This window comes from Brassica napus, chromosome C6 (genome assembly GCF_020379485.1).
Source record: "Brassica napus cultivar Da-Ae chromosome C6, Da-Ae, whole genome shotgun sequence".
In the NCBI taxonomy this organism is placed as follows: domain Eukaryota; kingdom Viridiplantae; phylum Streptophyta; class Magnoliopsida; order Brassicales; family Brassicaceae; genus Brassica; species Brassica napus.
This window is the reverse complement of record NC_063449.1, coordinates 19,941,369-19,968,941: the sequence shown is the minus strand read 5'-3', so window position 1 is coordinate 19,968,941 and position 27,573 is coordinate 19,941,369. Positions and strand designations below refer to the sequence as shown.

Genomic DNA, 27,573 nt, shown 5'->3' with positions numbered 1-27,573 from the left:
GCATAAGTCGCGGAAGAAAACACTAATCCCTACATAGAAAAAAGACATAATTTTCGTAAGTATTAAGTTTTTATAAGCATAATTGTTAAATATAAAAATAAATTAAATTGTAAAAATATAATATACCTGCAATTGCTTCATGAACATTACGTGGCAATAATGCTGAAAAAGCAAACGGAAGGAGGCGCTGCATAATTACATGACAATCATGACTTTTCAAGCCAGTAAACTTTCCTTCGCTTCTATCAACGCAGTTCCCCAAATTTGATGCATATATCCGTCAGGAAATTTCACTTTATCTGTAATCCAATCAAAGAACTCTTCTTTTCTAGCACCATCTAGCCGATAAATGGGAAAAGGGGCCGTACCGTTCTCATCAACGTGAAGTTCAGAACGATCACAAATATCGACTAAATCCAACCTTGACTTCAAATTATCCTTCGTTTTACCTTGGATGTTAAGGACTGTGTTCATCAGATTATCGAAGAAGTTCTTCTCAATATGCATGACATCTAAATTATGCCGCAATAGATGACTCTCCCAATATGGCAGATCCCAGAAAATACTCTTTTTGTGCCAGTTATGTAGCTCTCCAACCGCATTGACTCGAATGTTTTCATGTCCACCTACATCTGGCGTCCTTTCTGCATCAAAATACCTAAACTGCTTCAACAAATCTTTCCCACTAACTTCCTCAGGTGGACCATCAAACACCTGCTTGTTCTTCGTAAACGAAGTCTTACTCCTGCGGTATGGATGATCAGGTGGTAGAAATCGTCTGTGACAGTCAAACCAACACGTTTTCCTTCCGTTCTTTAGTTGGAAAGCATCTGTGTCATCTTGACAATATGGACATGATAGCTTCCCATGTGTTGTCCATCCAGATAACATACCATATGCTGGAAAGTCACTTATTGTCCACATAAGTACTGCCCGCATCTGAAAGTTTTCTTTGCGCGAAACATCGTATGTCTCAAAACCATGCGCCCATAGTTGTTGCAACTCATATATTAGTGGTTGAAGAAACACATCTAGTGATCTTTTAGGATGATCTGGCCCGGGGACGAGAATTGAGAGAAACAAAAACTCTCGTCGCATGCACAAGCTCGGCCGTAAGTTGTACGGTGTCACAATAACTGGCCATAGAGAATACTGCCTTCCATGCTTTCCAAATGGGCTGAAACCATCAGTAGATAATCCAAGATAAACATTTCTTCTCTCTTCCGCAAATTCTGGATATGTTGACTGGAAATGTTTCCAAGCCTTTGCATCTGAAGGATGTCTAATCTCACCATTTGTGGAATGCTCTGCATGCCATCTCATTGCTTTTGCTGTGCGCTCACACTGATACAACCTCTTCAATCTTTCCGTCAAAGGCAAATACCACATTCTTTTGAATGGGATCGGAACTCTTCCCCTCGTCTCCTGATAACGAGGTTTCCCACAAAATTTGCATACATTCCGTGTCTCATCCGCTCTCCAGTAGATCATGCAGTTGTCAATACATACATCTATCACTTCATACGGTAGTTGAAGACCTGCAACAAGTTTCTGAACCTCGTAGTATGAACCCGGTGCAAGGTTATCCTCAGGTAGAATACCTTTGACAAAATCAGTAATCGCATCCATACATTCTTCAGCCAAATTATAGTCTGTCTTAATACCCATTAATCTAGTTGCAGATGATAAGACTGAATGACCATCTCTACAATTTTGATACAAAGGTTGTTTTCCTGCATCCAACATGTCAAAAAATCTCCTAGATTCGGGGTTTGGTTCTTCCCCTCTATAATGATCATGTACCATCTGCTCAGTACCTACACCATAATCTATATCCGTTCTAGATTCTTCTAACCTAATATCAGGCTGAGGTTCACTAACAGGCTGAGGTTCGCTAGTACTACCATATTCATAACCAGTTTCCCCATGAAGGTACCAAACTTTATAATTACGTGAAAACCCTTTCATATACAAATGAGTCCAAACATCAAATTCTTTTATAACCTTATTATTATTGCAAGAAGAGCAGGGACATCTTAACATACCACTTTTTGCATCCGGTTGCTGTTGAACAAGCCTCATGAATTCTCCAATCCCTTGAACGTATTCTTCCGTAAGCAAATTGGTGTTCGGATCCAAATGAGGTTTATCCATCCACGAACGATAATAAACTTCTGAAGACATGATTTTCACGGAATTGTTATGACTAAAGAGAATGAAGAGAGAATGAAGTGTGAATGAGTTGAATGAGGAGGGGTTGTATTTATAGGAAATTGCTTACGGACCTCCGACGACTTTCCGACGAAATTCCGACGGATGTAAAGCAGTCCGTCGGAATTCCGTCGGTATTGTCCAATCTCAAACGGCTATACAACGGTCATATATATTTGTCGGCAACGGTCACATGGTTTGTCGGAATTCCGTCGGAAAATACCGACGGAATTCCGACGACTTTGCTGTTAATCGGAATGTCGTCGGAAATTCATCGGAATATACCGACGAACTTCTGACGACTACAACGGTTACATTTTTTATCGGAATGTCGTCGAAAAGTCGTCGGAAAATTCCGACGAACCATATTTCGTCGGCTATTTATTTCGTCGGAATTTCGTCGGAAATAGCCGACGGAATTCTGACGACTTAATTTTTTTGGATTTGGTCGGAAATTTGTCAGTATTCCGTCACAAATGTCCGACGACCTTGGTGTCCGTCGGAACCTCCGTCGGAATTTGGTGTGTTTTCTTGTAGTGACGTTAGGATTTAATTCAAATTCTGATATCTTTAATTTTTTATTTATAATTATTTCGTAAAATTATTATAAAATATCTAGTATAATATGTGGTTTGTCCCTTATTTTAATTTATTTTAAAAAAATTTGACCCTCGTATCCATATATATGAAACGAACATATTAGATAGCGATCACATTATTGTGTCCGGATTTTGCATGGTAAGTACTATGCACTAAATTTGACATTTCGAGCTAGTGCTATAGATACCCCTTCATATGTATGGACTAGTTTATCTGCAGCGAGGCCTCTGCTGTTGTTGGGGATTTGGTAAAATATCTATTCGGGTTATGATGTAAAATCATGGAAGGATCCACGGATTCCGACTTCACCTGCAAGGTCGGCTAGGCCAAATGTCCTAGTAGCACATCCCAGAATTACAGTTAGTGATTTTATTAATGAAGAATCAATGGAATGGGACATTGCGATGCTTGATAACTTTGTTGCTCAAGAAGATATACTATTGGTTAGAAGCTTGGACATAATCTGATCTTTACATCGTGATACTTATTTTTGGATTTTTACCAAGAGTGGTATGTATACTGTTAAGTCAGGATACTTGATGGACATACATATACTTATTGCTGAAGAATATGTTGTTTACGTAAAACCAAGCATCGCGAAACTCCAGCATAGGTGGGGGAGGATATCACGGTTCATTTTGAAGACCCAAAAACGTCCATGATGAGGAGCCATATATCGGGCAAAGCCAAAAGATATTCAAGCTCATTTTTACTTAGTTTTCTTATGTATGAAGTACTTATGTAAAATATCTAAGTATTAAATATTATAAAAAAGTGTGTGGAAATATGTAGAGTACTTAGGAGTGAAATTGCTTAAGGGAAGCTACTTCACCATGAAGTAACTTCATAGATAGGAAAAGATCTGAGCTGTTAGATCGGTTCATTCCCAACCGTCCATTAAGAAGGTGGGATGTGTATATAAAGGGCTGAAGCCTCATTGTAAGATTCATTCACCAACTTAAAAAATAAATACTTCCTTAAGTTCTAATCTCTCTCTAAAATGTCCTCACTCTCTTTCTAAATACTGATCGAGTTATAGGAGTTAGGTCTTCACCTACGTCCGCCCATGGACTCAAGGTCCCCCTCTCAAATAACCACTCTTGTTTCCATCAGTTTTTGAAGCAATCATACATAGTTTTAATTTTTTCCTCTTATTCTTTTTGTCGGCTATTTTTTCTCGTATAAACAAAAAAAAATCAAAACTATACAAAATGCCAGTGTACAAATATATCTCTAGAAGAGTAGCCTCGACCGACTCCCACCCTTCTGGAAATTAACTCGATTAGTCTAACCATTTGAATTTTTCTACAATATAAAAAATTCAGACAAAGGAATTAAAATGATTGTTTTTTATAAACTCTATCGGCTGATTCGGTCGGCTCCGGGAGGAACGCACTTAGTGCTACAAAGTGGACTAGCCCGAAAGCGTACCACACTACCTGACCCGAGTTTAGAATACCTTCCGATTAAAATGATTGTTTGACACGCTTTATTCTAATAACTAGGGGTACTCCCGCGCTGCGCACAAGATTTTAAAATATTGCTTACTCGTTTGTTGTATAGATGGTGTGGTTCTACTTGGTTACTTGCATATGTTATTGTGTACATGTTGGTTTGCATAAATGGTTTGTGGGAGGATGGTGTTTTAGATATATTTGGTCGTGTAGTCACATCTGTTTGCCTACACGGATGTGTGTGAGTGGTGGCTGTATTATTTAGTGAGACTTAGAAGGTTGATATAGTGTCATTTTTGTACTGGCGGAGTTTTTGCTTTGGCGTTGGTGGGTGTATGATGGTGTACAGTGTTGTGTCATTAGATTTTTGTTGGCATTTGATATGCAAATGGGTGAATTTGATTATTTAGGTTTGGGCATGCTTGCGTTTTGGAAAATTAATTGTAAGTGATACATGAAAAGGAAGATTGGATGTGTAACTACCATAGCTTCTCTAGAACAAATCTAAATGTTAGCGAGTCTTGTCATCTGTATGTAATAATAACACTTCTAGCATTGGTCTTTTATACATTTCATGTAGGAGTTTTGTGGAATTCTTTAGACTCTTAAATTAGCTATGTAAAGTGGGTTTCTGTGTTTTCTTATCATGCCGAGCCGAGTGATATACATGTGTAACTACCATAGCTTCTCTAGAACAAATCTAAATGTTAGCGAGTCTTGTCATCTGTATGTAATAATAACACTTCTAGCATTGGTCTTTTATACATTTCATGTAGGAGTTTTGTGGAATTCTTTAGACTCTTAAATTAGCTATGTAAAGTGGGTTTCTGTGTTTTCTTATCATGCCGAGCCGAGTGATATACATGTGTATTCCCAGCAAACTTTTGATTTGTGTTTCTTTTTCTCCTATCTAAGTTTATCCGAATATATGCTCCCTTCGTTAAAATTTTCAGTGCAGAGCATGAGCAGACCGTAGAGATATGTTGCATAGTCGTGTGAAGTTGTGGCTGCTGATGCAGCCCAATCTTGATGTTTTTGTACATAAGGCACTCTTCTATGCCTACAATGTAGTGGCCTCCGGTAGTTGGCCACCTCTGTTAGTTTCAACTTGTTGTAACCATGTCAGTCTTTTGCAGCTTGTGTCAGCGGTGGTAAAACGTGTTAAATTATGATAGCTTGAGGATGCTGCATCGTGTGAAATTATGTCTCTTAAGATGGCATGTGATAGAGATTCCAATGTGTCAGCTGTTTTGTTTGTTGTCATTACTTTTTTGTGTTTTCTCGTTGATGGTTTTTGAAAATGATTGTAGTAGCTGAGTATATATACCGGATTGTTGTGTATATGAGCTTCACTTTATCTATCTTGTAACAGCAAGTGTTTGTGTTATATTGTTCTCTTAGTTGTTAATAAGAGCATCTCATATGGCTATCCTCATTTTTTTAAATAATGTAAATTTAAAATGAGTTGGAGTTTTGATCCGATAATTTTTCTAATTTTTTCCCTTAAAAGAAGACATTCCAAATATATTTTTTATTAAATTCTAATAATACTTTTTAATACTTACAAATTTTACCCAGTAATAATTTTATTTTAAATAAATATTTTTATATATATAAGTTTAGTTTTTAACAGAATAAACAATGATTTATTAGAATTTATATTTGTCTTAATGGAATTATTAATAATTTTATTAAAGTAAAAAATGCATATCTTAATATTTTTAGATATAAAAAAACTATGTAGAAGTTTAAAGATTAATTGGTAAATAAAAAATAGTTTAACATTAAAATGAAATTGTAAATAGTAATTCCTCAAACTTGATGTGTTACAAATTATATCCTCTCTATTTTTTTCTTTAAAATGATGTATTATTGGAAATATTTCTTTCATTGTTATGCTTTTCTTCAAAATAATCTATCATTGAAGACAGTTTAATTAAAGTTGTAGTGAGAGTTTAAAGCTATCGAAAATCAAGAAAGTGAGTGTTGGGTTTCAAACACGTGGTAACAGTCGTTTTTATATATGCTTTTAAAGGCATCCAGTGCATGTAAGAGCATCTTCGATCCATCTCTATTATAGAGATCTTTAAAATAGAGAAAAAAATAGAGATTGTGTTTTCGTGTTCCTCTATCATTGGAGCAAAAATATCTTCTCTATTTTTGCCTTTATTTTAGAGATCTCTATTATAAAGATGGATTGGAGATGATCTAACATCGGATGGTCAGTTAAACTGTTATTGGGTGTAGTAGCTGGTTATGGGTCATTGTAGACAAGATTTTTCCCCCGACGTTGTGTGCATTGCTGTAAAATTTTGAGGCATATGTTATGTATATATATATATTAGTGGGCTCGTCTATGATTGTAGTAGCTGCTTCTACGCTAACCCATGGCGCGGTATAGCCTTTCACATTTAGCCATGTAAGATAAATTTACATGAACCCTAAGATCTTTAAACATCTAGGTTAATCACATAATAGAATCATATGAATGTTTATAGAGTTACCTGGATTCATTGTGCCTGAGAGATCTTCCTGAATGGATTGAATCCTGAATGGAAGATGAACAGCTCAATCTCTTCTTAGGAACTCTTAGGTTTCTCTCACCTCGCCTATAACGTTAGTTTTTGCTTTTTTTTTTGAATCTCTTTATGATGGTCTAAAGATATGTATTTATAGGTGGAGAGAGGACCTAAATCTTCTTTAGGGTTTTCTTTAGATTAATCTCAACCGTCCATCAAAGTAGAGATAAATTAGGAATTACTCATTTATTTCCAATTTCATTGGTCACCAAATATATTAAGGAATAGCAATATTTCAATAGAAAACAGATAACTATAAGACCATATAATAGGGAAAGGAAATATTCCTTACAGTCTCCCACTTGGTCGTTAGTGAGATCCACTAATGTTTTCTTTATGGAATCATAAGGCCGGCATAATATGCTATAACTTTATTTTTTCATTTGGTCATCATAAGTGTCTTGACTAATCTAGTAATCAATGAGAGTCATGGCCGTCGCACATCATTCTGCAACATGATCCCTTCCATGTACTACCGCATTGACCACCTTCATAGTTAGACCATAAACATAAGTAAGAGTATCGTAATGGTCCCTTTAATGTCTTTAGCGAGAGACTCATTCTGTTATCATAAATCCAACCAACAATAACGTGTGCACACATTGGAAACAGAATATATAAAAGATGTAAAAGTCATAAAAGTCATAAAAGAGCTCAAACAATTGTCATACATAGGCTAATCGTAAACAAACAACATTCGGCGCTATCCTCAAGACCCATACTTTCAGCATACTTCATGAAAGTCTTTTGAGGTAAAGCTTTTGTAAATATGTCTTCAACCATAAGTTCAGTGCCTATATGTTCAATGACAAACTTTTCTCTTTTGACATCTTTCTTCAGTGATAGATATTTGAGGTCCATATGCTTGACTCCCTTAGATATCCTATCATGTTTAGAGAAGAAGATTGCAGCTTGATTGTCACAGTAAAGAGTGAGAGGCTTGTCAACAAAACTCAAAGCCCCAAACTTTGACACAAAATTCCGCAACCATGTTCCTTGAATAGAAGCCTCATAACATGCAACATACTCAGCTTCCATAGTGGATGTGTATATCAACTCTGACTTCTGGATTTTCCATGAGATGGCACCTCAACCAAAGAGATACACATAGCCGAGAGTACAGTGTCTAGAGTCTTTGCATCCACCAAAATCTAAGCCTGAAAATCCAACCATCTGTGGATGTGTTGATTTTCGATATGTCAACATGTAGTTTCTTGTTCCCTTTAAGTATCTCAAAACTTTCTTTGCAGCTTGCCAAAGAGCGAGTCCTGGGTTACTCTGAAATCTACCCAGCATGCCAACTGCGTGGCTAATATCAGGTCTGGTACAAACCTGTGCATACATCAAACTTCCCACAAGAGATGCATAAAGGTATTTTTGCATTTCATTACGTTCCATTTCATTCTGCGGACATTGCTTAAAATTAAGCGTGTCACCTTTATGCATAGGAACAATGCTAGAAGAACATGTCATCATGCCGAATCTCTCAAGAACTTTATCAATATATGCTTTCTGAGACAATCCCAAAATTCCTAGTGATCTGTCACGGAATATCTCAATTCCTATCACATAGGATGCCTCACCCATATCTTTCATTTCATAGTTCTCAGAGAGATAACTCTTAGTCTCATGTAATAAACCAAGATCACTGCTGGCTAATAATATGTCATCAACATACAGAACCAAAAATATGAACTTACTCCCACTGATCTTGAGGTATATACATGGATCCACAATGTTTTCTTTGAAACCGAATTTCGTCATGGTTTCATCAAACTTTAAGTACCATTGCCTCGAAGATTGTTTCAGTCCATATATTGATTTCTTCAATTTGCAGACCATATCTTCCTGACCTTCGATTATGAAGCCTTCAGGTTGACGCATATAGACTTCTTCTTCTAAGTCTCCATTAAGAAATTCGGTTTTCACATCCATTTGATGTAACTCAAGATCATATTCAGCTACATATGCCATTATAATTCCGAGAGAGTCTTTTCTAGACACAGGTGAAAAAGTCTCACCATAATCAATGCCTTCTTTCTGATTATACCCTTTGGCTACAAGTCTGGATCTACGTCGTTTAACATTGCCATGACAATCGAGCTTGGATTTATAGATCCATTTGCACCCAATTGCTTTGTGTCCTTCAGGCAATGGAACAACATCCCAAACTTCATTCTTAACCATTGAGTCTATTTCATCTTTACTGGCCTCGATACATTGATCAGAATTAACATCTTTCATGGCTTGTGAATAAGAAACCGGATCTTTTAAATCCCATTTTCCAGATTCTATTTGATAAAGCACATAGTCATCAGAAATAGCTGATCTTCTCTCACGAGTTGATCTTCTTAATGATGGTTCCTCGTGTGCTTCATGTTCATTATTGGCGATATTTTCATTAAGGAGTGGTGGATCATTCAACTGTTTTTCCTCGTTGTGCAACGGTTCTACAACAGGAGGATTCCCAACATTCGGAACTAAGGGTAAAGGGATATTTACCCTAATTTCTTGAATGATCACATCTTGAATTTTATCACTCCCACTAATCTCACCATTCTCATAAAATCTGGCATTACCGGTTTCTACTATTCTCGTAGTATGGATTGGACAGTAAAATCTATATCCTTTAGACTTCTCAGGGTAACCAATAAAGAAACCACTGACCGTTCTGAAATCTAATTTCTTTTCATGTGGATTGTATGTTCTTGCTTCAGCTGAACATCCCCAAACTTGGAGGTGTGACAGACTAGGTTTCCAGCCTTTCCACAGTTCAAAAGGAGTCTTTGGAACTGCCTTGCTAGGAACTCGGTTCAAGATATTGACTGCAGTTCGTAATGCATCCATCCACAAGGATATAAGTAAATTAGCATGACTCATCATGGATCTAACCATTCCCATATAAGTACGATTACGCCTTTCAGCTAGACCATTCTTCCATGGAGAACCAGGCGTTGTGTATTGAGCAACGATTCCTAATTTCTGGAGGAGTTTGGCAAATGGTCCAGGATGTTGTCATGTTTCATCATATCTGCCATAAAATTCACCACCTCTATCTAACCTAATGATTTTCACCTTTCTATCTGATTGTCTCTCAACTTCAGTAATAAATACTTGTACAGCATCCACAGATTGAGACTTTGCATGCAATAGATAGAGATAACAAAAACGTGAATAATCATCGATAAAAGTAATGAAGTACTTTTCACCTCCAAAAGTTGGAACGTCAAAAGGTCCACAAATATCTGTATGTATGATTTCAAGAAGCTGTGTACTTCTTGTGGCTCCTCTTTTAGTGTGTTTATTTTGCTTACCCTTAATGCAATCTACTCACTCTTTACCGTTGGTAAAATCAAGATTCGGTACGACTTCATCTTTTACCAATCTTTTGATTCTTTCACTAGAAATGTGTCCTAGTCTTTTATGCCACAAGAAATATGAATCATTCGCACATGCTTTAGTTTTATGTTTATCTTGCAGAGTGAGATGTGTTTCATAATTTTGATCAGACAAATTTAATTTGTAAAGACCATTAACTAATATTCTAGAACCAATTTTATTAGAGTTCAAAAATAAATTGAAACAACCATCTCCTTGAGAAGACTTAAAACCAGCCAAATCAAGTTTGCTTAGTGAAACTAAATTACGGGAAATAGATGGAACATAAAGAGTCTGAAATAAATCCAAACAAAATCCACTATCTAAAATGAGACGATAAGTGCCAATAGCTTGAATTGGCGCTTTGTCTCGATTCCCCCTAAGTATATAGTTTTCACTTGGATTTATGGTCTGGGTTGTAAGGAATCTCTGCAAGGAATTAGTTACATGTACATTAGCACCACTATCAATCCACCAAGTATCAGAAGAAACACAAGCAAAGTAAGATTCGAAAAAGCTTACTGAACCCATAGGATTACCTTTCTTTTCAAACCATTCTTTTCTTTTAGGCCAATCTTTCTGAAAGTGTCCAGACTTTTTGCAAAAGTTGCATCGGCCATCTTTTCTTGCCTTCTTCTCATTGACTTGATTAGAATCATTCATCCTGGGTGGTGCTCTTTTATGACTTGGTTGATGTCTTTACCCAGCTTTAGGTCCAGCTCCTTGGACATAGTGGGCAACATTAATACCTTCACGACCAAGCCTTGATTCCTCTTGGACCAGTTTGTTAGCCAATTCAATCGACGTCCACTTTTCAACAATGGCGTTGTAATTGATTTGGAATGGTCCATACTGAGGAGGTAAAGAGTTTAGGATAAACTGGACAAGAAATGAATCATCCACACTCATTCCTAAACCCTTTAGCTTAGCCGCAAGATTGGTCATTTCAATGCAATGCTCATGCATAGACCTTGTGCCATTATGTTTCATGGTTGTAAGATCTGCCATAAGTTTCCCAGAAAGGGATTTGTCTGCAGTCTTAAACCGTTCTTCTATAGCCGCTAGATAAGCCTTAGCTTTCTCTGCAACTGGAAGGGAAGTTTTGATGTTGCTAGCTATTGTCATCCTTAAGAACATGATGCTCAATCTGTTAGCTTTCTCCCACACTTTATGGAAAGCCTTTTCTTCCTCAGTACTATCATTAGTGAGTTGGCTAGGCTCTTCTTCACGAAGTGCCAAGTCCAAATCTAGTACACCTAATGTGAACTCAACTTTCTCTTTCCATTCGGAGAAGTTGGTTCCAATGAGGATGGGGACAGAAGAGACCATAGATGACAAACTAGCGGAAGAAGTTGCTGCACTTTAGAGATGTACAAGTATTAATTGGGCTTCATAACTTAATCAACACGAAAAAATTGAATGTATATGACAAGAAATTATAATGTTCCTGTGGGAATCGCATAATCTCATATAAGGTCACAGATTCATGAAACTTTATTGAATGATGTACCTAATTATTCAAACTATGTTATCTGTGGATATCCTTAGCTTTCACGATAACAATCATTCCATTATTGAGTGATGTATTGAATTACTCAAACCAAATCATTTGTGGATGTCTTTAGTTTACACAATACATACGCTCTTAAGTAATTAATCAACTCTCATGATTATAGTCTACCTGTGGGTAACTAAATAATTCATAAGAAGATAAAAAACATGGTTTAAATAATGATTTTTAGTTGCAACTATTAAGGTAAAGTCACTGTGGTGATATCTAAACCCTAATAAGCACTTTATGTGAAATAATGTTTTGTACTAATTGTGTTTTATATGTATATAAATTATTTCTATACGGATTATGAATAGAAAAGTTTATAACTTTAAGTGCAAAATCGGTTTTGTACGAATTATGTGCAAAACGATTCTGCAGTATATACAAAACACGCTGTACTAATTATGCACAGACCAATTATTATTATCAATTTTGCACAAAAACTTCACGAATCAGTATTTACAGGATAGGTCTTTAGAAACCATAATTTACATAATCCCGAAATTTGCACGGAAAAGGGTTTGCGGAAAAACCCTAATTTGTAGAACACCCTTTTTGTACGGATTCTGTACTGCGAAAAATTATAATTCGGATATGCACGATTCTTTTAAACAGTAAACTAGATCCTGACCCGCGCGCCAGCGCGGATATGAATTTTCAGTTTTTAATAATTTATTTTATTAAATGATGTATTTGTAAAATTCAATCATATTATATTCATTAAGTAAATAATTTTTTTTGCATCTTAAACTATCTATTTTTTACGAATGTGTGATATCATATAAAAAAATATAAAAAATGAATATACATAGTTAATTAGATAATTGTAAAAACATAAATTTTTCTTTCGTTTACGATATCATATAAATAATGATCCGCCCAGTTAACAAAAATCATGATTTTTTTTATGTGTAATTTTTTTTTGACCATTTCCTTAAAACTATATTAAATTTTACATATTTTAATTAGAATATTTTTAATATCTTTACCTTTTTATTTGAAATGCAACTCAATATTTTTTAAAAAATTGTAACAAAATATTTAAAAAATATTTTTAGAATTTGTTTGAAAAATATGAAAATTACATTTTAAATTAAAATTATCCTAAAATATGATAAGTTTTGATGGAAACGAAAACTCAAATTATGTCAAAAATAATTATATTCAATGATAATAACAATTTAAATGGATTATTTTTTAAAAAATACATTTACAAAAATATTTTTTGAAAGAAAATTCATTTCTCTTTCAAATATAAAATAAAAATATTATAATTAAATAATAAAAAATATAAATAAAAACCATAAATTTAGCAAATGACAACTGAGTTATATTATGCTAAAATTTTATTTCTAACAATTTAGCAAATTACAAATGAGTTATGAGCAAATAATACCATATAATTTTTAAAAACATAGTCATTCTTAAATATTTTTTGAATAAATAAATATTTTTTAATTTAATCAACTGAAAATAATATTCGTACAATTGTGTGTCAAATTCTAGTTTTATTGATGCATGCTATATATTAGTGCTGTATGTTTTAGGTAACATTTTAATGATGCACATTTTTAAAAATCTCCATTATTAAAATTATGCGAGTAAGGATAACTCATGAGTTTTTTTTGTTGATTAAATGACATTATGTCCAAATTTATTTAAGGATATTTCATTAAGGTAATTGAAAAAGACAAACAATAAAATAGGAAGTTTAAATTCATTTAAGCATATTTCATTAATGTAACTGAAAAGACATGTAATAAATTAGGCAGTTTTATTCGTTTTAGGATATTTCATAAATGCAACTGAAAAAGACAAACAAAAAAATAGGAAGTTTAATTAATGAAGTAAGAACATTTTCAAATGGGTACTTCTCTTTTAGTAATATAGATTATAATCCTTAGATGCACAAACCATGCACGATTCTCATAAACAGAAAAATAATTATTTCAGATTCACAAAGTTCACACACATACGAAAATAAAACTCATAATAAGCAAATCTAGAAATCTTAATACTCAGATCTATCAATTTCAATTATCAAGTTCATAGATCTATTATTCTTAATGGATTAAACAGATGTTCATAACCATGCTCTGATACCACATGTAAGTTAAATTTACATGAACCCTAACATATTTAAACATCTAGGTTAATCACATAATAGAATCATATGAATGTTTATAGAGTTACCTGGATTCATTGTGCCTGAGAGATCTTCCTGAATGGATTGAATCCTGAATGGAAGATGAACAGCTCAATCTCTTCTTAGGAACTCTTAGGTTTCTCTCGTCTCGCCTATAACATTAGTTGTCGCTCTTTTTTTTGGATCTCTTTATGATGGTCTAAAGATATGTATTTATAGGTGGAGAGATGACTTAATTCCTCTTTAGAGTTTCTTTAGATTAATCTCAACTGTCCATCAAGGTAGAGATAAATTAGGAATTACTCATTTATTTCCAATTTCATTGGTCACCAAATATATTAAGGGATAACAATATTTCAATAGAAAATGGATAACTATAAGACCATATAATAGGGAAAGGAAATATTCCTTAAGAGACAAACATTGATCTTAATGTTAACACGAAATTGACATGATCTATCACTCGACTCAGAATGCTTCTGGCAATAAGGTTAAACACAGCCTTCACACCAAGCCAAAACACTTCGGCTACAAAAAAATATATAAGAAACGTCTTTCGTGAAACATCATTTGAAACGTTTCTGGTACAACTTTCAAGAGATAGCTCTCGTCTAATGAGGATGAGCTATACAAATTTTTTTTGGAAAAATTCATGCAAAATGATTTTTTAAATAAACAAAATCACTCTATTTGCTTCAGTCCAACAAAAGAGTTTCTTCCTTGCAAGCGATCAGGTGTCTCTTGCCTTCTTCCTTGCAACAAACTACGAAGAAGACTTACACCTACCGTCTCCTTGCGACAAACTCCAAGGACCACTCTCTCATAGCCTCATGCTCGATATTAACTGTGGACAAGGCTCTCTCACATAATTACTAACGGCTCTCATTGCCTCGTGTTCCCAATCAATCGTGAGTATGGCCTATCTATTTGATCGTAAGGCTTAAACAAAGCTTACAAGTAGAACCAAAACGTTTATAGGTCAGAAGGTTAAAACCAAACCTTCATACCAAAATGAAACATATAGGTGACTTATAATTTGGTTTGTTAAATAAAAAGTTTTTATTGAAGTATGGTAAAAATAAGTAGTGAATTAAAGAAATTTTTATTTCATAATGTTTTTAACTTGGGAAGAAAAGTATTTGGTCCTCAAACGAAGTAATTAAGTTGTCTGCAAGATGAGTGAAATCATATAACTCAAATAAATCCTAGAGATATCTTTTGTAATTCTCATAGTCTATGTCTATGTAACAACCCAATAAAGAGCCCATTGTTAGTTCATTATTTGCCTCAATCCAAGAAAAGAAAAATAAAGTCTTAAACCTTTCTTACAAATATTTATAACTGTACTTCCCTCTTTTTATCCATCAAAAAGGTAGTTCTTTGCTTTGAGTCACTAATCGTTAAATAATCCAACGACTGGTCCTCATCAAGTTTTTCCCACCAGAAAATTTTCCGGCGAGCTTTTGGGCAAGTTTCCAACATATTTTTATGGCGAGTGATAGGTGAAATTCAGTTGAGTTTCAGCAAGTTTATCAATGACTTCCCAAATCGTTTTCAACGAGTTATGAAAAAATCATTGGTGAGTCATCCAGCGAGTTTTTTGCATCCCTTCTCTTTATATTTTGATAGTTTTTGCTAGCCGGTCCGTCCGACCTAGTTGACCCGGTTTGGTCTGGTTTGATATGTTTGATTTGGTTATCCATTTTGCCGTTCAAGACCTATTCTGATTGGGTTTTTTGTTCTGATTTCATATTCAAAATTCATTCGACCACTCGGAATTCAGATACCATCTTTCACAATTTCTAAAGTGAGCGCTATTCTCATAAATTATTGAAACTCTGTTTAGAACTTCGTACATGTATAGCTTAGTATTGAATAAGAGTTCCATCTCGGTGCGTTGAGTCTGTTTGGAGTCTTGGGTGTTTTTATTACATTATTTTGCATGTTTTAAGATTGGTGTCGTTATATTTGTAATTGTGTAGATATGGTAGCAAGATACATAGACGGACTAATGTGTTCCGCAGTTGTGAATAATAATGTGGCCAACATAGTCATCATGTTCATCCATAGCCTAGAGGTTGATAAAGCATCACATTGGCTGTGGGTGGGAACTAGTCCCATACATGAAGCCTCCATAAGGGTAAGCTTCTACTTTAAATGAGCGAGCATTATCTCGCACATGGGACCATTGCTTACAAGGCTTGAGCGTATTAGGTGTCATGATTGCTAAATATTAGGATTAGGTAAGCGTGTCAAAGTGCAAGTCTGAGTCCCTTGACTTGTGGGTTTAACATCACAATATCGGTGACTGACTTTCTTGTTGCCCACCCTCCCTTTTACCTTTTCGGGTGAGATTGTCAACAGATTGTAATGAATACAAAATAAGATTTATGGCTACACAATCCTTTTTTTTATAGTTCATTAATTCAATTTCGTTTTATTAAGACTTAATTCCGTAAAAATCTTTGCCTTGTTGCTCTGGAACAATTAGGAAATTGTCTAGAAGAAATACGGGGTTCTGGCGGAAAAGACTAAGAAAGAACGCTCGTAAGGAGACCTATTGAAACCAAGAAATATAGGCATGCCCGCCATCCACACCAAAATAAATGGAGTTTTCCAAAAAAACCTGCTAGTGGAGGAAGACCTCGGTTTCGCGTTCTTCTTTGCCAATAAGTATCTCAAAGCCGCGTGGTCACCATTCGTGCAGGTCGCTACTTATGCGACAAGGAATTTAGGAGGGTGACCCTTATGATAAAGGAAAGAAGATGATTGAAAGGTTCTCAATATCCAATGGATTTCCATCCTTCATTAATGGAAATTTTTTGCTTGATCATTTGCTCTCGTTAGACCGCCCTAGAGTACGATACTGGTTCGCCATAGGTCCGAAGGGCTGTCTCTTGTGTGCGATGGTTAGGCATGAATGGAACTTGCTCGGTAGGCTTTCAGGGTTTAGTTAAGACTTTGCCGTCTTTTCCTCTCGCTTCGTAAAAAGTCTGTTGAACGCTTTTGTGCTATTTGATATTTTTTTGTGTATTTCATTTACTGGAGATGTTATTTAATTATTAATAAACTGTAATTTAGGATAATTTAAAGATACGTGAAAAAATGTTATTAAGTGACCCACCATTCTCGAGAAAGGATGTGATGAGTATTATATTCTTAAGGGCACGATTATTGGAGATCCTTGCTTTTGGGTCCTTAATACACATATATTTATATACATACAAATATATGTGTATTAAGGACCCAAGAGCAATGACCCCCATTAATCATGCCATAAGCGGTGACTTCCGAATGACCCTCTCTTGCATGGCTAACTCTGTATATATATATATTGTTTAGTTTTTGCCAGTTCATTTTTATTTTTCTCTTCTAATCGGCATTCCTCATTTTGTCTTATTTTACCTCTTAGCTATTCTTATCTTGAGCCGGTCTAATGTCTAAAATGGGTCATGTAAAGGAAGAGAAGCTCATCTACAATAAAATTGTTATAAACAATTTTAACAAATGTAAAATGAGATACAAACTCACCACCGCGAGAATACAAAGACAACTATAAAAAAAAATATTAAAAAAAAAAAACAAAATCGCCAGACAGCAAAAAAAATATTTTTAAAATTATTGAAACAATCTCTAATTTTTAGAAACAATTACAAAATAGAAAAGAAATAGAAAATTAGATATATCCAGTTAAATAAAATGAAAGAGGACCACAAATAGTTGAAAATAAAATATATCATAATTAAATTTTATATTATACATATAAATTAAGATTATATTTAGGTTTTTCGGATTTCGGTTCTCTTTTATAACACTTTCTAAGTCTCATTTTAGTAAATTTGCAAGTACGGGTCGGGTTCGGATATAACACATCGGGTTCGGATCGGTTTTGTATCACATCATAGAACCCATAAAGTAATCATATATCATTCGGATTCGGGTTATATTGAATCGGTTCGGATATACCCGAAGTAAAATCTTAAATTTATAAGTAAAACATAAGAAATATATATTTATTTATATATAATTAAGTATATAAGGTAGTTATTTAATTTTAAGTTGCATAAGTCTTTTGAAAAATAAACTATAATATTTGTAAAAGAAAACCGATGGAACAGCCCTTTAGAATTTACACTGAAAACAAATTCGACATATATATCATATGAGTTTCGGATTCTAAAGTGGAATGATTAAATTTATAGAGTCATACAGACCAAGTTTCACAAATCAGATTCGACATATAAAGGGTACTTGGTAGGTACTGAAAGAAAATGTTTTGATTCTATGCAGCAGAAAGTCACTTTTATATATCGTCCAACAAAGAATCGCTTCTTAATCAAGCTAATAAAGATGTTAGGTGTGTCATGTGTGTCGCTTTCGCTTAACTGCTTAAGCACACATGAGAAGACCAATACTAATAATTATCTTAATTCTTAAGCAAGAAGGTCATTAAACACCGTCGTTCAGTGATGACACCATTAAATGAGATGTATTCGTAATGGATATATACATACATGCACACGTGTGGAAGCGAAGGTACAAAATGGGCATACGGCTTAAGATAAGAGCGAACGGAAGAATATTAATTTTTCAACAGCATCTTTCTATTCTATGCAAACTACGTAAACGAACCATGTGCGCCTTTGTTTTTAGTACCGTCTTTATAACTTTTTTTAATTTGACAGCATTGATGATTTATAGTTTTTTTTTTTTTGATCGACTGAGTAATTCATTAATAAAAAAGGAAAGATAAGAGGCTTTAAGGACCCAAATTTGCTACATGGGTGGACAAACAGGCCTTAGCCAGTTTGTCAGCAGCCCCATTATATGATCTGGAAACAAAAGAAAAACGACATAGAGAAAACGGTGACGATGAAGAAAAAAGATAATGAGTCGATGTCGGCAAGCACTCCAAAGAGTTCTACTGATTTATAGTTAAGTATATAGAAGTAAAGACTCGGATGTGGATAGTGATTTTACATATATAGCATCGTTCTTCCAAGTTGATTATACATACTTATATGGTAAAAAACATATATATATGCATAGCTTTTCAAAATTTCCTTACGTATACAGTTTATTTTATTTTTTTGTCATCTGAAATTTCATTCACCAAAAACTGTAAATCTACAACCACCACATAGATACAAACCCACCTACAACACCATCAACCAAAAAAACGAACTAAGTTAATTTACTCCATCCAAACACAGAGCAACCCAAAAAATTCCTTAGATAATCCTCCCAATGTCAAGGAAAGGCTGAGCATTTCTCATTCTCAAAGACATCCTGCAGCCAAAAAAGGTAACCAGCTGCAACATAAGATTGAAATCTTCTACTTATAGTCACACTTTGAGCAATAAGAAATGCACTTCTATTCTTTCCTTTTTCTTCCTTTAAACACCTCCAAACTTCAATTTTCCTAAGCTTGATTAAGAATTCAGCACCCGTAGCTTTGAAAGACGGCCAAGCTTTAGGTCTTACGATCGCTCCAACAATCATTTCATCATCAAACGCAAAGATCAGCATATTCACCTTATGGCTCACCATACTATCAATCGCCCAGAAACACACATAAACCTTCAGTTCCTTTAAGTCATTGAGACCAATAAAAACTCTCCTACTATGCAATAACACCTTCCCTCTAGAATCTCTTAAAACCCAGGCAGCTCCCCCCAATGCAATGTCCTTTTTCCAGTGCACTCCAATATTACATTTTAACCAAGAGAATTGGGGAGACTCCCATTTCACTAACACTGTCATCTTCGGCCTCTTTTCTTCTTCCACTCTTTTCACTTGAAATTCATCTGCAATAAACCAAGAATCTGCTTCATGAATGATTTTCTGCACAATCTCAAAGGCTTGAATATCTTTCCTTCAAACCCAAAGATATTTCGATTCTTCCACAAATTCCATATAAACCAAGGAAACCTTCTTCTTGCCTCAAGCGTAGAATTCCATCGTTCAAACCAAACATCAAGAAATGGATGTTACAGTAAAACGAGTTCATATCAAACCCGTTTTCTGGAACATGGATGAGAGATAGGGCCCATACTTGACGCGCAATGGGGCAAGTAAAAAGAAGATGGTTGACAGATCCACCCTCAAATCCGCATAACTGACAACACAGATCCAATTTGACTCCTTTCTTGATCAATAAATCTCCAACTGGAATGGCATCGAATATAGCTCTCCACATAAAGTTTTTGATCTTTGGAGCTGTTTTAACTTTCCAGATAGAATCTTTCAAAAGGTTAAGAGATGGGAGGGTTTCAGCTTCTCGGATCAGAGCAGCGTGTTTCTCATTATTCATCATCCAATAACCAGATTTCACCGAGTAAACTCCATTTCGATTATGGCACCAAGTCCAATAGTCTTCTTCATCCATTGTTGGCTTCATCTTCACTATACTTGCTATATCTTCAGGGTAGAATAGCTCATCAAGTACATATCTCTTTCATGTTCTGGTATCTTGATCAATAAGATGACTGACTTTAAGATCCAAGTCGAAAATGATGTTCATCATGAGAGGTCTTCTCATTGTCTCCCCTACAATCCAAAAATCCATCCAGACATTGATCGAATTTCCATTACCAACCTGTTTTCTAAGACCCCGAGTAAGCAACTCTTTCCTAAATTGAATACTTCTCCACCCATACAAGGATCTGGCACCCAAACGAGCATTTAAAAAGTCATAATTAGGAAATATCGACTTTTGTAGACCCTTGCAAACAGGGAATCAGGCTGATCAAGTAATCTCCAAGTTTGTTTAGCAAGAAAGGCTTGATTGAAGGTCTGAATGTCTTTAAAGGCCAACCCACCTTGTTGTTTTGAAAGACACATTTCTCCCATTTCAACCAGTGGATCTTGCGTTTATGTTCTAATGAATCCCACCAAAAAGCTGCCATAGCTTGAGTCAGATTTTCAGAGGAACTCTTTGTTAACTTAAAGCAAGACATAGCATAAATAGGCATAAAGCCACTGTTTTAAGTAACACTTCTTTACCACTTTGAGAAAGAAGCCTAGCAAAATACCCTGAAAGCATGTCTTTTAATTTATCATAAATATAGGCGAGCATATCAGTTTTAGAGGCACTGAAGCACTCAGGCAAACCAAGGTACGTTCATTTTCCTCCTTCCTTCTCAATACCCAACGTATACAGTTTAATATTCATCCATTTTAGTGCAATTTTCAGCTTTTTTCTATTTATGTACAGATACATACTGCTTCATTGATGTACCCGAGAAAAGTAAAGGATATACTAATACATTCGATGGCAACTTATGGTTTCGGTTCAAGTCGATAATCTGAACTGGCAGAAAACAGTTTAAAGAAGCTAACAAGGAGAATATTTGTTACCTGTATAAACGAATTTATGATAACAAAAACAAAATGTTCATGTTTGTTTTCTCTGAGAAAGATGAATCTTCAATCTTATGGAGACTGTAAAGGTTCTGAAGCGGTAGAAACGGTCATTTAAAAAAAAAATAAGTGAAAGTTATAGATGGCTTTGGGAAATACCTTGGTATCCATTGGTTGGTGGTGCCAACCAGTTTATTTTTGTTTAGAAAATTAGATAGTACCGAATCTTTCTTTTATTCTCAACATTAGATTATTTTTTGTTGTGTAATTTTGATTTTTTCTATATTTTTACTTTTCTTGCAGAGGAATGTTTCTTCCTCAAACCAAAATGGCTCCACTACAACCGAAGGTGAAGAAGCTGGCAACACCATTTCATCTCTTTTTTGTTTTAGAGTTATGTTCTGATTAAAGTTGACGAGAGTTTATGAAGAATGGATGACAAGATGGACTCCAATTTACCAAGAGATCTCAACCCACGTGCTGTTCATGATTTGATTAATAGATCAGATGCAAAACCTTGATTAATATTTGTTTTCTTCTTTTCTCTCTTTGCTCTTTAACTATCAAATAATACTGAAAACTCTTAAGATTGACAGATTTTCAATAGTATTTTATATAATGACAAATATCATGGGTAGTATATATATATATACTATTCGGATTATATCAACATTGGGCTGCATCACGTACGGACCGCAGCCACAACTTCATACGACTATGCAACATATCTCTACGGTCTGCTCATGCTCTGCACTGAAAATTTTAATGAAGGGAGCACATATTCGGATAAACTTAGATAGGAGAGAAAGAAACACAAATCAATAGTTTGCTGGGAATACACATGTATATCACTCGTCATGATAGGAAAACACAGCAACCCACTTTACGTAGCTAATTTAAGAGCCCAAAGAATTCCAAAAAACTCCTACATGAAATTTACAAAAGACCAATGCCAAAAGTGTTATTATTACATACACACTACAAGAAATATGTACATTCTTATCTCACGAAAAATGCTATAATAGGATTTTTATAGCGTTTTCTGTTATGCTATGTCATCGGCAGCCATCATAGATATTCTCTCTACGATAGCATTTTTTAAACGCTACGAAATATGAAGATATGATAGCAATACTTGAATATTGTTATTAAATTAAATATAACACTAATTTTTTGTTATAAATTGATTATATTTTGTGTTATGACAGATTTTTTTACAAAAACCAAAAAAAATTATAATTAAAAATAAAATAATTAAAAATTAAACCACAATTTTGTTTTATAATTAGAAATAAAATAAATTTTATTTATGAATTAAATTTAGTTTACAAATAAATTCTGGTTTACAAAATTAAACCATAAATTAAAAATTAAAGTAAAACAACCACAATTTTCCTGGTTTACACTAAACCAAACCTAAACCTAAAAAAAAAATACAGCCGCCATAGCTTCCTCTTCTTCTTCCACCGTCAAGGTCTTCAACCACTATCCCGTCAAGGTCTTCTTTCACCACCGTAGTGGTGATGACGAGCGCGTCGGTGGTGGTGGTGGTGCTGCTGGTGAAGACGGGAACGAGCTAGAGACCACCACTTCGTTCTCTGCATCTCCGAGCTCTGTATCTTCTCTCTGTTCCACCACTTCGCTTGGTCTCCGCCGCACCACCATGGCCAGTGGCCACCACTTCGCCTGGTCTCCGTCGCACGCATTGCCTCCTCCAACCCTAAGACAAACAAAACTAGTTCATAACAGAGAGAGAGAGGCAGAAAGAGAGAGAGAGAGAGAGAGAGAGAGAGAGAGAGAGAGAGAGAGAGAGAGATAGAGATCTCTCTCTCTCTCTCGCTCTCCTCTCTCTTCTCTTCTCTCGCTCTCTCTCTCTCTCTCTCTCTCTCTTCTCTCTCTCTCTCTCTCTCTCTCTCTTCTCTCTCATCTCTCTCTCTTCTCTCTCTACTCTTCTCTCTCTCTCTCTCTCTCTCTCTCTCTCTCTCTCTCTCATCTCTCCTCTCTCTCTCTCTCTCTCTCCTCTCTCTCTCTCTCTCTTCTTTCTACCTTTTTGGTGTGGGGTGTCGGACGGCGATGGTGGTGATGAGCGATGGTTGTGGTGGTGACGAGTGACGGTAGTGAGAAGGAGAAGTTTAGTTTGAGATCTATGGAAAGAAAAGATTGTAAAGGTCGTGAGAAAGGGAAAATGAAAATTACGTGAATAATATCCATTAGATTAAAATCTATCAACGGTGGAGATTAATATTTTAGTTATCCTCACGACTATGAATTGGTTTCTCCTATTGGTCAGGCCTTTTCCTTCTTTCTTTTTTTTTTTAACACAAGTCAAGACTTTTTCCTCTTTGTTATACTCTATTTTTATAAATTAATTTTTGTATAAATTTAGTAATAATTTCAATGTAGTTTATATGTTTAATATACTTGTAAAATTTTAAGTGAAAAGTAGAATAGAAAAGATTAGAGTTTACATTTAAGATATAGAGTTTTCGAATAAAAGTTGTGTTTATAGTTTAAGCTTTAGAGTTTTATTTTTAATAATTAGTTTTTTTATACATTGTTTATATTTCGTTATCTTTCGCCTTTCTATATAAATTTATGTTTTGGAATTTAAAATTAATTAAAGTTAGTGTTATAAATTGTTGTCTAGTCCTTAGGTTTGAAGTAGAGTATTTAGAGTTTAGGAATAGGGTTGGGTTTTATACTATAAACAAACACAAGTAAATCATAAAATTCTAGACTTATGATCAAAATGACTAGATTTGAATTTTCATAAGTGGTATAAAAGTAAGGATTAAATTTTATGAATAGCTAAAAAAAAAAAATTATGTGTTCCATCCCGTGTCCATCACTCACTATCCTCAAAAGTTTAGTGTTTATGATATCTTATATATAAAGTTAGCTTTTTTTCTCTTAAGTTCTTTTCTCTTCTTATGACAAGTGGCAAGGGGGTTTGATGACATGTGTCTTTCATATTTTTTTTTTTTACATTTTAAGAGTCATTTTTCTTATAAATTATTGCAATTTAGCGAAGCACACTTTCAATTATGCACTATTGCTCTTTTATTTACTCTTTAATTACTATTTACTCTTTTAATACCATCTTTGTATAAAATTTGATAATTTATTTTATTGGTCACTAAAATTCAAGATGAATAAAAATAAATAAATAAAATAAATAAATAAATAATTTTAAATATTTTCTATTTTTGTGTTATTTTACCATTTTCTATTATTTTATGATGAGAGGATTCATGATGAGGAAGAAGAGAAGCATGATGAGCAAAACAAGATAAACTTATGTATGCAGACTCTCACAACAGGATATGTATGATTCGGGAAGAGGCGGTCGGTATGGATATCGAGGAAGAGGTCGTGGTAGATTTGGATATCAACAAAACAAATATTATAGGCAGAGAGAGAGACACATCAAAGGTTGAGTGTTACCGATGTGTAAGATAGGTCACTTCGCTAAGAACTGCCCTACAACTTCCACAATACTAAACTAACTAACTAAAAACTAGAAAAACTACAACGCATAATCAAACCTACCTACACTTCCACACACCAAAACAAAAAAACCCAATTATACTATAGTAACACTAACTCAATAAAAGTTTGGAGCCGGAAAAAGATCAACAAAGAAAACTAACTTACCTCATCTTACCAAAATATCATGGATAGAACAAGCAGATGTTAGAAAAGATAAAAGGATATCCTTCTGTTCCAAAATATTTGATGTTTTGAGTGTATGAACAAGAATTAAGGTTTACACTTTTTTCTAAAAGAAACATTAAAAATATAAACCAAAATTAATTCATCCAATCCTTAAAAATAAATATAAAACATCATTGGTCACACAGTTTTTCAATAAAATTTAAATTAATATAAAATATCAAAACATCATCTATTTTGAAACATCATAACTTTTCTAAAACATCATATATTTTTGAAACAGAAGGAGTAAAATATAGGACAAAACATTCCTCCGAGCTCAAAGGAGCGTGATCAAGCACCAACCCAAAAAACCCCAAAAACCAAAAAGGTCAGAGAAAGAATAATCATCAGGAGACCAGAGTCACCACGAAACAAGAAGACACATGCCACAAGCACCGGAATCACAACCACCAGCTAAAAGGTAAGAAGCACCTCACAAACTAAACAAGCACATACAAGACGTTCATGCCAGCGAAGACCACAAGCTCTAAGTAGAGAGAGACCAAAGCTCCAAAGACTAACTCCGCACACCTACACCAAGGAATGTAAGAGAAGAAAAGAAACAACCTGAGGGAGGGAGAATGGAAGCCTACCACCGAAAAACAAGAGCTCAACTTTAGAGTAGAAATAACCTTCCAAGCACATAAAGCATACACAGAAGAAAACACTATCCAAACCTGGAGTAGCAAATATGGTGAAAAAGAGCCAACAGAGAAGCGAGCAGCAATGAAAGGTGCAACAAGATGAGAGAACAAAGATAGAAAAGGAGACGAAACAAATCATCAAACCGTGGGCCATCCTCGAGATATGAAAAAGAGCATAGAAGTCAGATCACCAAAAACCAGATCTTGAAAACCAAGACGAGCAGAGACTATCGACGGCAAGTCAACGAGAGGAAGACAACATCAAGACACTGACAACTGAACTCTGACCCAACCCAACAAGATGTAGTTCCTAAAATTAGCCAAAATCTAAAAGAAGAGGGACCAATATTGACCAAAACAACCTACAACACAGTGAAAAACAACCGCACAATTGGGAATTTGTTAGCATGATCTATAACAATAACCAGATAATATCACAAGAGATGAATGTGAGGAAAAACAAGAACACAAAGGTGAGTCTTTTCTCAGTGATGGCGAGAAGCACCGCACACCGAAAAGGTAAGCGAATTACATAGATGAGGACGGCTCAGGGTCAAAATATGGAGAGTGGGCAAAAAACATTTTAAAAGAGTAATGTTCAAAATGTGACAAATTAAAATATAATTCTGACGCTAAAAACCATCAATCTTAAAATTAACAAATGCCTAAATGCAAAGTTATTAAAATTCATATAATTTACATTAAAAGCTCACTTCACCACACAATTACTATTATACACACAACAACACATTATTGAAAAACAAACACATAATATATTAACATATTACCTAATATTACATAACACAATAAAACATCAAATAATTCTCTTTACAAATAAGAAAGGCCACTTAATTACATCATCCAAAAATCATATCTAACAGCAATAAAACAATATTCCGCGCTTCGCGCGACACCCTTCTAGTATATTTTTAAGTTAGATCTTATTTTTAAGTTTGAAGTAATTGAGTTTTTTGGAGAATGGATTTGGTGAATAGGGTTTGGGTTAAGATTTGAGGTTATAGTGTGAAAAATTAGAGTTTAAAACCCTAAACCTATACCTAAACCTTAATCCTAAATTTAAACATCAACTCTTTTTTGTCTGTAAAATGTAATAGATCAAAAGTCATTTTCATAAAAGTTATGGCATTTGCATTGTAGTTTTACAAATACAGCAACACAACAACTACTGTAGTTTGGTAATAAAATTAAATTGACCGAAGCTAACATATATATATTTCATATGATTACAAGTAAAGTGATCAAACAGCTCCCTTTCTTCATCAGGAGTGTCCATCAGGTTCCAAAGATGAATCAGCTGAGTAGCAAGATGAATCAGCTCCCTTTGCTCTTATCATCATGTGCATCTTCCTTAATACTTATCGTTGTGTGTTACCCAAAAGTAGAGACAGTTTCATATGTAAACCTTGCCTTACATATTCCATCAGCAGTTTGATACTTCAGATAAAACGCTCTCTCATTGGGAAAAATATCTAATCTGCAGACTATTAGTGATCGATATCAAGAGAAAAACATAAACTAAATATTCAAGAACCAACACAATCTAACATATCTTTGTAACCAGCATAACACTGAGAAAAAAGAATAATCTCAACCCTTACTACATAACAATAACGATGATGCATAGCTAAAAATCATATGAAGTTCAGACTACTTCACAACATATCTCGAGATTCTACTCACTGAAAGCATCAGTCTAAGTCTGAGATATCTTACCGTAGCTGCATTCTCTGTATCATCAAGAATCAGGAAAGCTCTCTCTTGTCCCAGCCATAGATAGATTCACCCACCACCAGTCCCCGCATTCGCGTCGCCGAATTATCCCCCCACGTTTAATCATAAACGCCTTGATTACACGATCTCCTGAAACAAATACACCAATACCATAAATCATAAGGAAACAACTTATACT

The 27,573-nt window shown here is 34.6% G+C and overlaps 1 protein-coding gene and 3 long non-coding RNA genes across 4 annotated transcripts in view; 1 reads left to right on the top strand and 3 right to left on the bottom strand.

Moving 5' to 3' along the window:
• Window positions 1–10,921: 10,921 nt before the first annotated feature.
• Window positions 10,922–11,551, bottom strand: LOC125588397. The gene has a single exon (XM_048759721.1). The coding sequence runs from the start codon at window positions 11,549–11,551 to the stop codon at window positions 10,922–10,924; it is 630 nt and encodes a 209-aa protein (XP_048615678.1).
• A 2,078-nt stretch (window positions 11,552–13,629) lies between these two features.
• Window positions 13,630–17,019, top strand: LOC125588779. The gene is made up of 2 exons (XR_007324926.1): window positions 13,630–15,502; window positions 16,415–17,019. It is a non-coding gene; the product is annotated as an uncharacterized LOC125588779 (long non-coding RNA).
• Window positions 17,020–22,570: 5,551 nt separating this feature from the next.
• Window positions 22,571–27,573, bottom strand: part of LOC125588778 — a 5,681-nt gene continuing 678 nt past the window's right edge. Inside the window, exon 2 of the long non-coding RNA XR_007324925.1 lies at window positions 22,571–23,005. This is a non-coding gene — a long non-coding RNA (uncharacterized LOC125588778). The remainder of the gene's footprint in view (window positions 23,006–27,573) is intronic.
• Window positions 26,761–27,448, bottom strand: LOC125588777. Its single transcript, XR_007324924.1, has 2 exons — window positions 27,378–27,448; window positions 26,761–27,145 (listed from the first exon to the last, which is right to left on the bottom strand). It is a non-coding gene; the product is annotated as an uncharacterized LOC125588777 (long non-coding RNA).